At 35.9% G+C, this 19,558-nt stretch overlaps 1 protein-coding gene across 1 annotated transcript in view; it reads right to left on the bottom strand.

The window, feature by feature from the left end:
* Window positions 1-19,558, bottom strand: part of SPAG16 (sperm associated antigen 16) — a 1,175,972-nt gene that overhangs the window by 331,950 nt on the left and 824,464 nt on the right. Inside the window, exon 15 of the mRNA XM_043996008.1 lies at window positions 3,527-3,653. Coding sequence (XP_043851943.1) covers window positions 3,527-3,653 — 127 coding nt within the window. The remainder of the gene's footprint in view (window positions 1-3,526; window positions 3,654-19,558) is intronic.

Genomic DNA, 19,558 nt, shown 5'->3' on the forward strand with positions numbered 1-19,558 from the left:
CAGTACACTCTACACTTTAAATGGAAGACAATAGCTACTGTAAATGAAGTGTGGAAGGTGGTTAAAGGCTTCTGCAGAAGGGGAAGTTTGACCTGAGTCTTGAAGGAAGTGAGGAAAGCTGGAAGACAGAGGTAAGGAAGGAAAGCATTCCAGATAGAATTTTATTGGCCTACAATACTCCCTATCCTTCTTAACTCCTTAAAATTTGTTTTTCTAAAATTTGGAGTGCTTGTCATATCATGCTCATTTTTCCTCTCCTCTATCAACATTTAAAGCTGGAATGGACACTTACCCAACAAGTTTCCCATAATTTTCATTTCAAACACCAGTTTCTCCTTGTTGGTAAGACTCAGATGCAGAATAATAGTTCCCCTCATTGACTGGCTCTTCCATCTTTTGTAGGATTAAGTTATCATTAAGGCAAATAAAGAAATTGTTAACAGCTCTGCATTAGGCAGAGAGATAATTCAAGCAGATGCCTAAATAACCGAAATTTCCCCCAAATACCATAAGATGCTACTACGACAGACTTGTGACAGTCAATTCTGCTATCATACTTTTTTGTGGGAAACACAAATTTGTTCCAATGTGATTGCTATATTACGTTCTAAAAGGAGATAGACCCAGTTTTTACATTGGAAATATATTAGACATATGCAAAATAAATATGCAGTAATGGAAAGGTACTATCCACTGGGAGAATCAAGACAGGCCTCTTATAGGAGGTTGTTCTTGAGTTCGGTCTTAAAAGATGGTTGGGCTCTTAAGAGGCAGTGGTAATGAAGGAGAACATGCCAGACGTGAGAGACAGTTTGTCCGAAGGCATATGGAGGTAGGAAATGTGAGGTTTAAAGTCAGGTATGGGAAAAGTAAAGTAGGATAGTTTGGCTGGAGCATAGAAAAGGGATTAACATATAATCAACATGAAAAAAATTGGCTCGAAAAAGAATATGAAGAATCTTAAACATCAAATAGAAGATGGTTTTTTTTTTGTCTTAAAGGCAATAGAGAGCCAAAAGAGCTTCTTGAGCAGAGGGAAGACATGGCTAGACTTGTGCTTCAGGAATTTCAACTTGGTGGCCATTTGAAGAATGGATTGTAGAGGGGAAAGATCAAATACAGAGAAAGTAATTAGGAGACTTTATCAATAGTCCAGATCAGAGGGAAGAGAGCCTAAACAAGGGTCACTGTGGTCTAAATAGATGGAAGAGACTAGGGAGACGCTGAGAAGGTATAATTGCCAAGACTTGAAGCCTGGATATGGGCAGTGAAGGACAGTGAAGAGTTGAGGACAACTCTTAGGTAGAAAGACAAAATGGAAAAATAATTGCTAACCTCAAAAAGGTTTTGTTCTAGTGATAGGACATATAAAACATACAAATTTAAGAATATACATCATAATTTGAGGTAGAGGGAGACATCTGTAACAACTAAGGGAATCAGGTAAGGCTTCTTTTATAGATGATGTAAGCTAATCCTTGAAAAAGAGACATGAATAGGAATTCTAAATTATGGAGGTGAGCACAAAGTGAATTCTAGGTCTGGGGATCAAGCTAGGCAAAGCCATTGGAGCAGAAATGAAATGGTAAATTTGAATAATGCATGATTTTGATTTTAAAGTAATGTAGATGCTAGAACTTCCTTCATTTTCTTCAGCTCTTAGTATTCAGTTCTTGGCATCCACACTCTGCTTATTATAAATGAGTTACAGTATATAGATGAATCAAGAGGAGAGGGAGTATTTCAATTGGCCCAGTATCTACATAGCATTATTCTCTGCTATGACAAGAATGTAGAAATATATGTATAAACATTTTGCCTAAAATTCTGAGTATCTTCATGGTTAAAATTTTATAACATGAAAGCAAATAAAAATCATAAAGAGATGAACTGAAAAGTATGCAGCTATTAAAATTCAGACAATTTTCATATACAGCTACTACAGTACACAAAAAGGGGAAAGATGAATAGAAACTACTGACTAATGTTTACTGTATAAACATTATGGAATTTATGTAATAGGTTATTTAAATTTATATATTATACATACATCGTACTCTCTGCACACATATATTCATACACATGAACATAGATGTACATTGGATTCAGTGTGCACCATCAGTTTTCTAAAGAAACTAATCATCTTGTGAAAACTATTAAAATGTTTATCTTCAACATGGACATAGCTGTCCGTATCTCACTTTCTAAGACATTCATTAATAACTATATAAATTATTTGCATGTTGGATTAAAAAGTTAAATTCTTCGTTAAATATGCAAGGATTTTATTTTTAAAATGAGATCTACAAGCAATCAAGGAAAAGTTGCCTCTGGTAATTATGCAATCTATAGCCATATTTCTTGCACTGAAGAACCAAGATGAACTCATGGAAGACAGTGATTAATTCTGATCATGGGTCTACTTGTGTTTCATGATCTGACCATACCTATATTTATCTTTTTCTCTTCAAAAGGGCTTTCTTTCTCCTTCTCTGATATAATCTACTTATAAATCTGTGGTAAAATTACCCACTAACATTATGATGCTTAGAATAAAGGTCTCAGTATAGAGGCCCTGAATTCCACAGTATCTATTATACATTTTTTCTTTGTCAAAAAGTATTGCTAAATAATTAGCTACTATAATGCTAATCCAGTATTTATAACCACATTCATGAGAAATTACATTCACATCATTGTGGATTATATCAAATACCATATAATCATCATCATTAATAATTCCAGAAATTTCACTGGAGAAAAAACATAGATAATTTGGAACTATATAATACTGTCATTATTAAATGAATGAAAAAAAGCAGTCAGAAGTTGGTGACATGAAAGCCCTAATAATGTAACAAGCAGTTAAGATATGCATCTATGAAAGTAATTTATATCTACAAAGTGGCACAGATAAGTTGTTCTAAGTACATAAAGATTTAAAAATTAAAATTTAAAATGAATTTTCTATGCATGAATTTATATTTCCATAAACATATGATAAACAGTAGCATACATTTAAATACTGTCCTTTCAACCATAACTTAGCCAAAGGGCCTTGGTCCCTTTTAGAAAATCTCTTTATATGCTGGATAGGTAAATATTGTGGTAAATGTTCATGCCTTCTTCCATTTAGCATCCTATCTCACATCATCATCATCATTTCTCTCTACATATACATAGTTATGTTATAATTATATGCACACAAATATAATGTATGAATATATATATACATATTATATGATCTATAGCCATATTTATTGCACTGGGGATAAACAAATATCAGTAATAGAATGTGATTAATTCTAACCATATATGTGTATACATGTATGTATATATACCCATATATTCACATACTTATACACATGCACATATATGTATATAACTATACAACAAAAGATGATATGAATTTGCAAAGGAATCATGGATGGAGCCAATGAGAAGGAACTCAAAGTGGTATAGAAAATTCTTTGAAATCAAATCCTTAAATTTTAGCTTTATCTCAAAGAAGAAGAAAAGATCCTACCTGATGAATCAAAGGCCACCTCATTGCCCGGGCTTGGGCCTATATCAATAGACACCATTGGCAGAAGTTTCCGAAAGTCCCATATTTTTGTTACACCACAAGTGTCACAGGATGCAATCATATGACCCTTCAAAGTATAAGAAGGAAAAAAAAAAGTCATTCAATGTACTTCAGAGAAAAATTATATTAACATTGGTCATTAAAAAAAATCTATATACTAAATTTTAGAAAAAAACCCAGTGACCTTGACAAAGTCACTAACCTTCCCAGCTTTTAGTTTTCTTCATGTGTAAAATGAGCATTTTGGACTTCTGAGGTCTCTTATATATGGCCAAAATATTCCTAGTATGAAACAATTAATACAGTTTACTTCCTCTCAAATCATGAAGGTATCAGTCAGTTCAAATACACTGAAACTTGTATTAAGTTTCAAGAGAAAACGTCTTAACTGACTGAATTTTAGGGGAAATTATTCTTCCCTAGTCCCCACCAATTTTGATAATGCTAGAAAGTTAAAAAGCAATGCAGTATTCATCAAAGAGTTCATTTTTAGATGGAATTGATAACAAACACGATTTCTAAAAATCTAGATGAATTGTCTAAGGCTTTTCTCAGGCTCTTAGCCATTTCTCTGGTTGCTGACTACGTCAATCACTAAGCATGGTACTGACATTCGTAAAGGGGGTAGATGATACAGACAGGACTGACTCACTGTGGAGGAGCTGACAGACCAGGAAGAAAGACAGAGACAAAAAGACATAAATCTATGCAGAGAAGTGGCACGCACTCAAACAGCTACAAAAGACCAAAAAACTATGGAAATGGGAAGGACAAAAGGGGGTGGACTGTAAGGACACCGATGTGTTTACTAATGTGACTAGATGGAGTGAATCCTGGTGGGAGTAATGATGAACCAACTATCATTTATTCTTAAATTCTGTAACTGTTGTCACTGGCAAAACAATGGCCTTGTCATGAATCTAATAAATGTGATGCTTAATCTTTTTATGACTTAAAAGGAACATGGAGAACTTGGCCCATCTTCAAGTATATGAGCATATATTACAGTGAAACTGAGAAGATGTTCTTTAAAGCCAAAAAACAGGGAACCAATAAATGGAAAATTCTGGCACAGATTTTGGTTAGAAATTCCAAATAATGTTTTGAATCTGATGGTTGTGAGAACATAGAAACCAAAGCTAATAGAAGCTGCATTTTTTTCTTTCTTTAAAAAAAAATTTATATATATATATATATATATATATATTTTTTTTTGCAGGGCAATGAGGGTTAAGTGACTTGCCCAGCCAGGGTCACACAGCTAGTAAGTGTCAAGTATCAGAAGTCACATTTGAACTCAGGCCCTCCTGAATCCAGGGCTGTTGCTTTATCCACTGCATCACCTAGCTGCCCCCGAGGAGCTGCATTTTGAACTGTGGGAGTAGAGAGGCATCAGTGGCTCTAATGAGTGTACCAGCTTCCCCACTCAAAGACTACCTACCAAAATAAGTAAAAGCAGTTATAACTAGAACATCTGGGCTGGTGTTTTCAAAGTCATCCTTATGCTGTGACTATGGAAATGATTTTCTTGATAGTGGAGTGAGAACGAGAGTCATGTAAAATCTTACTGTGGTAAAACTGTAGCTGGTGTGGCATTTCCAGGTGGTTTTCCCTGTGAATCTGTTTGTTTTTTCCCATATTGTGTGTGACCTTGTAGAAGACAGATGAGATGTAGCAAGCTGCCTAAGGTCCAAGGCACAAAGTACCTTGAAAGGCCGAACAGTAATTACTCTTTGTCATAAGACCAGTGACAACTGTGTTTTTGATGATATTTTTAGTGCCCTTCCCATGGTACCCTGACAACCAGAGCCTTAGAGAAACACCTGAATTCTGGAGTCTATTTGTCCCATAACTATTGAGTGTCCAGTGGAGACTATTGATAGACTGTGTAATGATTGGAATGTCACCACCTGCTGGAGACTTACTGTAGGAAAGCTCCAACATGAGGAGAGAACCTCTGAGGGCAGGACCATGCATCTTTTCTTTGGCGTCAGGAAGTGACATTTGCTTGTGGTAGGAAGAAGGGGGAGGCTGGCATGCTGGCTCGCTTTCTATCGTGTGGACTCTGGCGGAGAGTGGAGCTAGGAATGCTCTCTCCCTTTAATAGATAGATGAATCAGGCCATTCTCTCTCTCTTTAACCAAATTCTTATTCTCCTTAATAAATGCTTAAACGTCTAACTCTTGCTAAAGCTTATAATTTATTGGTGATCACTCATCAGATATTTTAGACAGTATAGCTAGAATTTTAGCACTTACAACCGCATGAGAAAATGTAAGCATTTCTAAAGGAGGTAGCTTGGATGATGGTGAAGCAGTGGTTTCATTAGTGCCTCAGGTTGAGGTTGCATTGCCACTGCCTAAACATGACCTTGCTTTTCCATGTTTTGTTCCAAAGGTTTTAGGAGCTGACTGACCCAGCTTCAAACATTTTTAATGCACTCTGTTAGAGCATCCTATCTATTTGCTAAACTGTGGCAATGAGGGATTGGCAACTGGATAAGCCAGTTCTTGTAATGGAGAGGGGAAGGGGCTGCTAGAGGTTTTGGTGTATTTGTTACACTTTATTTCTACTTTAGAATGTTATGAGGAGTTATGCAATTTGGGGGGCATTAAAGAATTGAATTGTTCCCCAGAACAATCAATTATATCTCAACTGATCTACTACAAGGCAGTTTCTTCAGGAGAATATATCAATACAACTCCTTAGAGATATCTTCTTTACCTGGGGTCTGGGAATTTAAGAGAAAAAAATTTTATAATTGTATTTCAATATTGTTAATTTCCTTTTTAATCTAATGTATTTTATTTTGTTCATTCAAAGCATTCTGTGAATCCACAGGCTTCACCAGACCAAAGGACTCCATTGAACAAAACAGGATTTCAAATAAACACAAACCCTTGCACTAACAGAAAATTTCATTTTGGATAACTTTCTTCCTACTGTTCTGCTTAGTATATATACAACTTATCTCAAAATTTACTTACACACATATGCTCCATATCTTATTTTCATGGCAACATGGAAACCAAGTGTTTAGATATTCATATCTTAGACTGTTGGTTCTCAGAGAATAATCGGCTATGTTAGTTCGATTATGAGAATAACCACCAATCATGTCTTTGAAAAATGTTAGTAAGTATGGATTATTTTTCCTTTAAATGTTTCCTTTAAAATGTTTCAGGGAAAGGGGGAAAGAGTTGATTTAAATGTTAAGAAATTAGTATAGTGTTTGCATGTGAATGTTAACTACCTGTTACTTGATGAGAACTTAAGATGGTGATGATACTTGATTATAAAGATGGTGCTTTACATTTGTATAGCATTTTGCATTTCTCAGAATGCTTTCAGATGCATCATTTCATCAGATCCTTTTCAACAGCCCTATTAAAACAGTCCAGGCAAGTATTATTGATCCCCATTTCACAGGTAAGAGAATTGAGGTTTGGAGAGAGTAAATTGAAAGTCTAAAGTTACTTGCTCTGAAATGATTATAACCTAAGTATGAGTCAAAAATTATACCCAAGCCCCCTATCATGCCATGCCACTTTCATATGCTATTGTAGAATTACTGGAATTCTAATGTAGCTGAAAAAGCATTGTCCCTAGAGTCCAGGATGCCTTGAGCAAGTCCCAATCTCTCTAGGTATGTTTCATCTACAAAATGAGGGGGTTGGATTATATGAACTCTATGATTCTACTCAGTTTTAACAATGTATGATACTGTGCATAAAGATAGAAAAAAACCCACAACAACTTTGTGGGGGTCGTCAAGCAAATGGCAGAGGTATTAAAACCTAGAAATTTCAATTGCTTTCAATATGTGAAGGTAATGACCTGCAACTCAGTATTAAGGTATAACTATAATAAAAATGTTTAGGCTCATTAGAAGGAATATTAGCATTTCCAAACATTTTTAGTATTGATGCATTAAAGAGAGTCCCTCAGGCTGGGTCTGAGCAGCAGGAAAGGACCAAACATTGTAACACACCTCAGCACTGACAGAGGTATCCTAGACACCAATCTGGCGAGTGTAGATAAAAGAGCCCGGTGGGGAAGTGGAAGCTAAAGGTAGAGAGGTTCAATAAGTAAAGGAAACAGAGGGGAGACACATGGGGGACAAAGGATCCTTTCAGGTAAGAGGCATTGGAGAAAGGCATAGATGAGCTTCAGAGACTGCACATGGCCATCTTCCTGCAGATGCCATATACTGAGTGGCTAATATAAAGTGACCTGCTCTATTAGAACAGGCTTGGGTTATGACAAAGGCATGTCAGAGATGCTTTTTATAGCCCTTAAATAATTTTTAAATGCTTTCAAAATTCCTCATTTTCCAAATAACTCTTTTTAACCCAATATCTTAAAAAGTGGTTTAAAAGTCACAGGTATACAAATAAGAGGATGCAAATTTCATAAGATCTTTGATTTAGAACAGTGAAGAACCAAAGAAGTCTTAGAGTCCAACTATTCTATTTGGCATAAAAGAAAGTGTAGGCCCAAAAAAGTTGGGACCTGTTAAGGCCACATATAGAGTGAACAGAAGAGCCAGGATATGAATCCAGGTCCTAGGATGTTAAAGTCCTGGGTCTTCCCACTGGACTACTCTACCTTTCAATGTATGCCAAATGCAACAGGGCATTCAAAGCATTTTGTAAATATCAAACTCTGATGTAAATATCTGCTGCCAGCCATCATTCTCTATGGTCTTCCTTTCTAATTCTCTGTCTTGAAATGAAGGCACTACCTGAACTCTGTAGCTTCTCAACTTTCCGAGTAACAAGGAAAAGTAATAAAGCAAAATCATTTTTTAGAAGTGAGATCACCTGTGGAGAAGGTTCTGTGAAACTTCCACTATTATAGACTTCAATTTAAAAACGTCGGGCCTCTATTCTCTGCCAAGATGAATAAATGGTCACAAAAGAGGTTTGACTTTTATTCTATGCCCAGTTGTAATTGTGCAAAGAGGTCCTGTTCCAAACTACTTCCCCAAGAAATGTCTTTACCTTATTCCCTCATATGAAGGTTTTATTCTCTAAGTGAAAGTTTCACCAGTCACAGCTCTTTTTCCATGTTCTATTACTATTGAGATCACATGACTGGCCAAAATCAGGAGGATTTTGTAAAACTGAAATGTTTATTCCAGTCTTTGGGAAGTAGGAATATTAGTCTACCTTTACTGTAGGAATCAGACTTTTTAATGGGGGTTTAAGTATGGGAAGTTTAAATGATTGGTCATGATGACGATAACAATGTAAATGGGGAAAAACACACACCTGAATACTATAATCATAATGACCAAGTCTAGTTCCAGAGAAGGCACAAGAAAATATATCTTCATTTCTTCTTTGCAGAGGTGGAGGACAAGGGGTATGAATAACTACATATGCAGTCAGACTCATGATATGTTGTTTGGTTCTATTGAACTGTATTTTTTCCTTTTTAAAAAAATTGTTCCAAGGGAAGGATATCAGATTAGAAAACAGGAGGGATATATTTGAAAATGAAGGTTGTAGAGCAACAAAATATATGAAATGTTTAAAAAGAATATATAGCTAACATGTGCATATAATATGTGTGTATATGTATAGAGAGAAAGAGATATTTAGTTATTTAAATCCTCCATTAAAATAAGTGAATGTTTCATTGTTATATATCTGTCAAGATTTCCAGAGAGGGGGAATTAACCCTCATTTGGCCCTTATCATGTACTGCCTTGAGTTGGTAATGCTTATGTGTGCATGTTACAAACACATACTTTATCTCACCAGCTAGAATAAGTATGAGCTCCATGCAAGTTTCTAACCACCACCAAAGCATGTCTTACTTATCTCTGCTTCCCCAATATCTACAGCAGTGTGTGGCACATAAGAGATATTCAACAAATATTTATGGACTGATTAATTTCCTAGGCATATGCTAATGAGTGGGGTAAGCATAGGTTGGTTTAACTTTGTTTCATGCTCAGCATGGTGCCCAGACAATGAGCTTATGCACCTAAAAAGAACAGGGCCCAACAAAGCATTCAAAAACCTTTGTATTATAAGAGCAGTTCTTACAACTATGTTTTATTCAAGGAGAAATGGAAATTACTAGCATGGTGTGTGAAACTAATGCATTCTGCCTCTGGCACTAAACCTCTTCTAAGAGCTCTAAAGATATATTTTATAATTCTCATGTGGGTTTCCTTCATTTTCATTCTCATTATTGGCATTAATTCAGATATTCACGGGTGAGATCTTTGTCTTTGCACTGACGTTTCCTTCTGATATACTTGGTTATAGTACAGCACCCTTTTTTTTGTGACATAGGTACATGGTAACATATTGTAATGCCAGATCGGGAGAGTATGATTTCTGAAATATGAATGAATAAGGCACAGAGATTTAAAGTTAAAGCTAAAGATTTGAATTCAATATCTGAAAAGTAAAGCTATGTTGAATTGGTTTTGTCTCTGTTTTACTGCTGACTTCAGTGGAAAAATTTCAATTCTGTTTCTGGTCCAAATAGTAAATATTGAATCACACAGCCTCTTTTACATTCCAAAGAGTTCAAGTGTCATAAATTGGTTCCTCTCCTCTCCCTAGTTTCAATCCTTCTGCATTCTCTTCCTCCATGCTTTCATCACTTCTGTAGTCTTGATTCTTACCTCTATATTGTCATACCAGACCCTTCTCACAAGATCGAAATCAGTATTTCCAGCTTTCTGTTAGATCTGATGACCTCAATATCTTTTTAGAATTGAAACTCGACATGTCTAAAGTGAATTCACAATCCTTCTGAACTGCCCTTGCACCTAACCTCCCTTTCTATAAATCGTATTACTATCCTTTCAGTTACCAGATTCCTTTGAATCTTTTCTCCTTTGTCTGAAAACATCCAATCAATAGCTAAATTCTATTGATTTTACCTTTGTAATGTTTCTCCCATTTGTTACTTCTTTCCATTCTTATTGCCAACACTTTAGTTTAGAATCTCCATTACTCCTTTCTTGAGCTACTGCAATATTCTCCTAATTGATGTTCCAACATTTCTTTCTCTGTGTCCTTCTCCAATCTATCTTACACACATTCTGCAGAATAATATTCCTAAAGGAAAGTGCTGATCAGATCATTTTCCTAACCCCAAAGCCTCTAATTATTTCTCATCACCTATAGGATAGTCAAAATTCCAAAGGATGAGATTAAAGACCCTATATGAGTAGGCACCAGCCTCAGTGTTATCTTCCATCATTTCCCTTTCTTAATTTGACACTCAAAATGGATTTGAGATCATGTTTGATTTCCTAGCCAAATTGAACTATTCTCCATTCCTGAATGCACTGTGTAATTTTCAGTTTCTATGTCCTTACTATGGGCAGCTAGGTGGCACAGTGTTTAGACTTCGGGGCCAGGAGTCAGGAAGACTCTTCCTGAGTTTAAATCAGACCTCAGACACTTACTAGCTGTGTGACCCTGGTCAAGTCATTTAACCATATTTGCCTCAGTTTCTTCATCTGTAAAATGAGCTGGAGAAGGAAATGGCAAACCACTCCATTATCTTTGCCAAGAAAATCCCAAATGGGGTCATGAAGAGTCAGACATGATTGAAAAATAACTGTACAATAACAACAATGTCCTTACTCAGTATCCTCCTTGTACCTGAAAATACCATTTCTTCCATCTTAACCTACTGACATTCTATCACCCACCTCTGCCTTTGCACAGAATGTCACACATGCTTGGAGTGCTCTCCTTCACTGTCACTTAAAAATGTTAATCTTCTTTTAAGGTTGGTTCAGGTGCCACTACCTACTTAAAGCCATTTCTGCTCTTCCTAGGTATTAATGATCTCTTCTTCTTAGGACTTTGCTTTTAGTGATCTGTGTATTGGTGGAGAGCAATGAGAGCTGGTTTTGAGTAAGGGAACAGTGGTTCAAATCGTTGAACTGTTACTTTCTATGTCAACTTGGGCAATTCCTTGACCTAATTGGGGCTCAGTTTGCTCATGGTTAAAATGAGAGTGTTGGAGAGATGTCAGATGTCTTTTACCTCTAAATCAATGAACTAAAATACAAGGTGCAATGTGAAAAGTACACAGGAGAGGAAAAATAGAGTGCCATAAAGTTGTTGTTCTTGTTTTTTGTCCTTTGTTTTTGAAGAGTACCAAGACATCAGGGTCATGACTTGAAGGGAACTGGATTTAAGTGAGGGAGGGCTATGCAAATTCACCAACTTCATCCTCTCCTCCAGAGCCATCTGGGTCTAGTGGCAAGATGACCCTAGATGTTTAAGGCAATTGGGGTTAAGTGACTTTCCCAGGGACACACAGCTAGTAAATGTCTGAGGACAGATTTGAACTCAGGAACTCTCAACTTCAGGGCTAGTGCTCTATTCACTGTGTTCACCTAGATGCCCCAGTATCATGAGATATGTAAGGAGAGAGAGATGAATCCAAGTTAGAAATATGGTGGAAGGACTCATGAAGGAGGTATCTCATGCACCAAAATGGGGTCTTTAATATAGGGAGAGATTTTAATCAATGAAGATGTGAAAACAATCCATTATAACCATGACAGAACGCATATGCCGAGTCATAGAGTTATGAGGTAGGAGAGGGTGTCCTAAATTTGAATGGCATATAAGGTCATATTTATGTTTATACTACCTCTGCAAGGATCTACTCTTATATCTCATGGTAGCATGGATATGACCGTGGATTCTCAAAGGATATGCCAGGAGAAGGCAAGTTTTAACAAATTCTACGATGCTAGAAAGACCTTGAGTATAGTCTTGGTAACAAAAATCTCAACTTATCAAAAACCAGCCCCCAATAGCTAAGTTAGGAGAGATCCATCACCAGTAGTTTGGACACTTAATAATGAATTCTTTGGCCATAGTGACTCAAGAAACAAAGTAACATCCAAAATTGCCTTCCATCCTATGTGACACTCTTTCTCAATTGTATGGTATAGGCAGAATGATGAAAAAGGTGGGGCAAAATAAAGTAAAAATTATAGTTTTTAGAACATTTGTAAACATCTATGTGGTGCAGTGGATAGAGCACAGGGCTTGGAAACAGGAAGATGCATGAGTTCAAATATGGCCTCAGACACTAGCTGTGTGATTCTGGGCAAGTCAATTAACCCTGTGTGCCTCAGTTCCTCATCTGTAAAATGAAGTGGAGAAGGAAAAGACAAACTGCTCCACTATCTTCACCAAGAAAACCACTCAAAAGGATCATGAAGAGTTGCGCATGACTGAAAAATGACAGAACTGAAAACTTTAAGTTAGTTATTGGATACCCGAAATAAAAAAAATAAACTTCTAAAAAACCAAAAGTGTACATAGAACTGGAGAAAATAAAGTATTACTCTTGACATTCTCACTGGAAATGCAAACAGAAGAAAAAAGGGAGTCATAAGCACACGGAAAGATGGTTCACAGTTTCTTCTTGGAGATGAAAATGAAGGTGTTTGTTGAGTGGGTTTTATCGTGTGTTCAAAAGCAAAAAGAAACATCATTTCATGGGTTATTTGATCACCTTTTATTGCAATGTTTATTATAAGTATTTGCACAAAGTCTACCATGAAAATAATTGTAATTTCTGTATCAACATCTGGTATAGAGGATGATGGGGTAGAGAAATTTCATTAAGAACTTGATAAGGTACTTCAGAATTAAATGAACACATATTTGTATGTGACTTTAATGCAAATATGGGAATAGGAAAGGATGGTGAAAATATGTTTGAAAATATGCTTCAGGTGCTAGGAGTAAGAGAGGCCAAAGAATTATAGACTACACAGGAGCCTCAGACCTATATATCAAAGATAATATCTTTGAAAAAAGAAGTTGAGGCCACTGGACAATCCATAACATAAAATAAATGGATAACATAAAAATGGAATGGGTGATTGTGAGGACAGGCCTATTGCTAGGCTCTGGCTGACAGAGGTAACTCCATGTTCAAGCACTTATTTACCCAGCTATGTGCTAGGAAATTCCTGTGTACCCAATAACTGGTTTGATAAGCTCCAATTAGGGCTTAGAAAGAAATTCTAGCAAAGCATTAGCTTAAATTTCATTTGTGCGAAATTAGCAAACTTTCCCTAATCACAATGTGCTTCTGGCCAATAAGGATGGAAGGGGTCAAAGTGCAAATCACCTGAAAGGTGCCTTCCCCTTAGATATTTCTCCTATTCAGTACCTGTGAATCTTCCCCACAAAAATATAAGGGCAAAGACTCGAGGCTCAATTGGGGTACTCATTTCCCAATGCACTCAAGCCACAATTGTTTTGTGCACTCGTGGGCCTGCTTGCCTACTTGCCCATGAGTAATAAACTACCTGACTCATGATCTTTTGAGTATTTATGTTCCTTCTTGATACCACCTCACCCACAATCTCCTCGCAATTTTTTTTAGTGAGGCAATTGGTGTTAAATGACTTGCCCAGGGTCACACAGCTAGTAAGTGGTAAGTGTCTGAGGCCGGATTTGAACTCAGGTACTCCTGACTCCAGGGCCAGTGCTCTATCCACTGTGCCACCTAGCTGCCCCTCTTCACAATATTTTAACAGTCAGGAAATTAGAGGAAGCAATTGGTGCTCTGGAAAGAACACTATTTCTGAAATTAGAGGACCCCACTTTTGATGCCACTCTCTGTGTGACCTTGGGTAAGTGCCTTAACCTCCCTGTACCTCAGTTTCTTCATCTATAAAATGAAGTCATTGGAGCTAGATGGTCCCTGAGGTTCTTTCCAGCTCCTGATCTATGATCCTATGAGTCATATTTAAGCAGGTAGGTGGTATAGTGGATGGAATGCTGGGCATGATGTTAGGAAGACCTGAGGCGAAATACTGCCTCAGATATTTATGAGCTGGAGAAGTAATTTAACTTCCCTTGGCCTCAGAAGTTAGAGTTGCTGCCCTCTAAGGCCTCTTCCCAAATCTATGACCCACTCATGACCTTATACTCATTACTGTTAGGAAAGTTATTCCCTGAACCATCTATCTGTAGATAATCAGTACACTGGCTTATTAAAACAAACATCAAAATTAGCATGAAGTAAAAGAAAAAGTAAAATAGATATATGCAAATGAAATAACTCTGACCTGGCCTACTTAGATAAGTTATTGATACTGAAAGATAACAAATAAGTGGCAAAAAACCACATCTACATTATAATAATACAACAAAATTTTAAGCAATATAAATCAACTGCCAAAATAAATACACAAAAAGAGCCTAAAAACTATCTTGGGAAGTAATCTGTATTTCCTAGCTAAGTAGTGAGAAGTGGTGCTAATTTAAAATATGAACTTGATTGTAAAGTATTAAAAAGTAAGTGGAACATATAGAAGCAAACATATCTAGTAGCCTAGAATTCAATGAAGACAAGACCCCATCTCCTGGAAAAAGGAGGCACTATTTTCAAAAACTTCTGGAAAAATTGGAAGAAATTAGATATATACAAAGACCTCACGTCTTCTATGCAGACAACTTCCAAATTGATATATGACCTAGATATAAAGGATTCTACTATAAACAAATTAGAGAAATGGGGGGGGGTGGAATTACCTATCAGGGCAATTGATAGAGGAAAAAATCATGGTCAGACAACAGATAGAGAATAATACAGAAAATAAAATGGATGATTCTGATGACATAAAATTAAAAAAAAGATTTTGTATAAATAAATACAATAAGAGTAATATCAAAAGGGAAATGATAGGAAAAATCTTTGCAACAAGATTTTTTTTTCTGATAAAGGTCTCATTCTCAAAACATATAGGAATTTAATAACTGAAAACTACACATCAGCTTTTGGAACTCTCTGTAAAAGGAAATGGTTCAGATTTAAAATAATAAGAGCCATTCCCCAACTGGTAAATTGTCTAAGGCAAAAGTTCTCAAACTTTTTTTTTTATCTTAGAACCCTTACACTCTTAATAATTGTTGAGGACTTCAAAGACATTTTATTTATTTCAATTATATCTATCAAAATTTAATATATTTCTGGTCTGGGGAACAGAGCCAAGATGATAGAGTAGAAAAACATTGCAGCTAAGCTCTGTCAAGATTGCCCCTCCAAACAACTTTAAAATAATACCTCAAATTCTGGAGAGATAGAGCCAAGAAAAGGTCAGGGTGAGACATTCTTCCAGTCCAAGGTAATTCAAGAAGCCAGAAGGAGAGATACCAATGATGGGACTTGGTGGTGGAGATAGCAGCAATAGTAGCTTCAGGAGCATTCTGGTCAGAGATGGTAAGGAGTCCTGGCAATGGGTCAGAAAATTATTACCAAGGACCCTTTAGCATGTGCTAGCACTGGACATAAGATCAGATGCTATTTGTCAACTCCATTGCCTATATCTACTTTCCAGTCACAATTCAAGAGTTGAGAAGAGCACTTCATGTTAGGAAGGAGAAAGGGCAATGAGTAACAGTATCACATCAGTCCCAATGAATCAGGGACCCTGAGGAACAATATCAATTATGATCCCAAGGGAGTAGGTTCCCTGAGGACTAGTATCACTTGAAGGTGCAAGGAATAGAGGTCCTTTCTGAGTAAGGACCAGAGCCCAGACCAGAAGAGCAGGGAGCACATCTACTTCAGATCATATCACCCTAGAATCACCAATAACTTCCAACCTCCATAATTATTTCATAAAACAGCAGTGCAAAGAAGTCTGAATCTTGAGACGATACCCCTCTCCTTACTCTCCAATGCCAGGAACAGAATACCACTTTAACATAAATTTCAAAGTCAAGAAATAGGCTGGGAAAATGAACAAATAACATAAAAAGAAGTTGACCATAAAAAGCTACCATGGTGAGATCAAGACACAAACTCAAAAGAAGACAATGCTAATCATAACAGGTAAAAGCAAAGCCTCAAAAGAAAAAAAAATGTGAATTGGATATAAGCCCAACAAGAATTCCTAAAGAGATAAAAGTGCTTTTAAAATTCAAATAAGAGTGATAGAAGAAAACTTGCATAAAATGACAATGAGGGAAGAAAATTATAATTAATAGCTTGTTAAAAAGAGGCACAAAATAGTTAAGAAAATCACACCTTAAAAAGCAAAATTGGGCAAACAGAAAAAAAAAGCACAAAAGCTCTATTTAAGAAAATAATTTCTTAAACATTAGACTAGGCAAGTGGAAGCTTCTATGAGACATTAAAAACAATAAAACAAAGTAAAAAAAATGAAAAAAAAGAACAACATGTGAGAGAATCCATTGGTCACCTCCTAAAAAAGGTCCCAAAATGAAAATTTCCACAAATATTATAGCCAAATTCTGGAGTTCCTTGTTAAAAAGAAAATCCTTTAAGCAGTCAGAAATAAAATGTTTAAGTATTGTGGAACTACAGTTAGGTATAATGACTATAGTCTCATAAGATTTAGCAGCTTCCATGTTTAAGGACTGGAGAGTTTGGAATATAATATTCCAGAAGGCAAAAGATCAAGGATTACAGCCAAGAATCATTTATTCAGCAAAACTGAGAACAATCCTTCAGGAAAAACATAATGAACATTTAATTAAATAGAGGACTATGAAGCATTTCTGATGAAAAAACTGGAGCTGAATAGAAAATTTGATTTTCAAATATAAGACTTAAAAGAAGCATAAAAGATTAAGCATGCGAACGAAATCATAAGGGACTCAATAAGGTTAAACTATATTCTATATGGGAAGATGACACATGTAATCCAAAGATCTTTATCATTATTAGGGCAGTTAGAACGACTCTACAAATATAGAGGGCAAAAGAGTGAATCAAATATGTTGGGATGATCTAAAAATGGATGGGTGAGAAAGAGGGATGGATGCACTGGGTGAAGGGGAAAGGGAAAGACTGAATGGGGAAATCATCTCACATAAAAGAGTAGTGCAAGGAAAAGCTTTTAAAGTGGAAATGGTTGCCCTTGAACCTCACTCTCATTTAAGTTGGTTTAAAGAGGGTAAAAATATGCATGTGCACACACATACATACACACACACACACACACACACACACACACAATTGTGTATAGATATTTATTTTACCCAAAAGGATAGTAGGAAGGAAAGGGGATAAGTGAAAGGCAGTTGATAAAAGGGAGAATCGATAAAGGAAGGCAGAAGTTTGAAGCAAAACAGACTTTAGAGAAGGAACAGTATAAGAAGAGAGAAGAATAAACCAAAGAAAATAGGATGGAGGGAAATGTATAGTTTGTAATTACAATTGTGAATGTCAATGAGATGAATTCACACATAAAACAGAAGTGGGTAGCACAATGGATTAGAATCCAGAACCCAACAATACATTGCTTATATGAAAAACACTCGAAACAGACAGACACAAGCTGACTTAAAATAAAGGTCTGAAGCATAATCTATTATGCTTCAGCTGAAATTAAAAAAAAAAAAAGACAAGGTTAACAATCATTATCTCAGACAAAGCAAAAGCAAAAATAGCCCTAATTAAAATGGATAAACCAGGAAACTATATTTTTCTAAAAGGCACTATAGACAACAAAGTAACATTAATAATATTTAACACGTTAAAATTTAAATGGGTAAATACAAACATATTTATTAATTTTAAATAACAATAATGTACCCATTACATGTTAATCTAATATTTTAATCAAAAATTATTTTCTAAAAATTATTTTAAAGTATTTACATCTTGGCAAATTTCTTTAACACCTGCTTAGTTGGAGACAACTGGAATACCATACCTGTTTCTGAATTTAGTATGTTATAATATTGTTTTGGTTGAAGCACCTGAAGAAAATCTGGTCTTATACAGATATGTAATTGAAAAACAAGAAGTATTTTAATGGCCTTTTCAGATAATCATGGTTATTCCTATTTGATACTACACTAAAACTCAGTAGTGGTTTCTTAAAAGCTAATTGCAAATGTCAACAAACTTTTCTTATTCAGTTACATTAAAAGCCATTGGTTTATTTTGCACTTTTAATGGATCTTTTAGTCATGCATGATTTTATAACAATGTAATGATCATTTGGAAATATTGGTTCACTGTTTTATACAGATCTTCAAATGTTGACATATTTCATTATATGATGTCAAAATTAATTAATACTCTAATCAATCTCATCAGAAGTCTTTACATATGGGGAAGATGCCAAACCCACAGTGGAAGTTACAAGTTTTCAAAATTCTAATTTTTCACTTCAAAGTTTGAATTTTATCATTGGCAACAAATATTGTCAGTTGTTTTTCTTGAAGTGACAGACTCATTTCATTGATTTCTGAAAAAAGAAAAAAAATCTGCCAAATACTCAAGTCTGAATAACCATGGTTTTGTCAGTCATTCTCTCATTAGAAGAAAATAGGGGGGAAAGTATGAAATACAAGGCTGTTTGTAACAATAGAGCAAGGATTCTTAGAAATCCAAATGGAACAGGATAGCACAGGAAGATATGGACTATGGAAGAAAAGGTGCTAGGAATAAAAGGTAGGAGGAATTTCCTTTAATCAATGTGGAACAGAGATTAGGGGAAATAATAGTTGGCAATTTGACTGCCAGTGTTTAGGAAAGAATAGGGTGCATGCATTCCAGGGTCCTTGCAACACAGAGTCAATGTTGATGCTCAATACTTCTGACTCACAGAGGGCTGGTCTTGACTGGGCTCTCTTAGCTCTGAGTCTGGTGGTCAAAGTAGAATACTGTGAGGGGCAGCTAGGTGGTGCAGTGGATAGAGCACCAGCCCTGGATTCAGGAAGACCTGAGTTCAAATCTGACCTCAGACACTTGACACTAGCTGTGTGACCCTGGACAAGTCACTTACCCCCAATCGCCTCACCAAAATAATAATAATAATAATAATAATAATAATAATAATAATACTGTGCGGATCAGGTCCCCAAAGGCTTAGTCGAATGCATATTTTGAATCTGTTCAAAAATTTCATCCCAAGATAAGATGGCGGAAGGTAAGGATAGCCAGGAAATGGTCCATCTGTGGCATAAGCAC

The sequence above is a fragment of the Dromiciops gliroides genome, chromosome 3, assembly GCF_019393635.1.
Source record: "Dromiciops gliroides isolate mDroGli1 chromosome 3, mDroGli1.pri, whole genome shotgun sequence".
Classification (NCBI taxonomy): domain Eukaryota; kingdom Metazoa; phylum Chordata; class Mammalia; order Microbiotheria; family Microbiotheriidae; genus Dromiciops; species Dromiciops gliroides.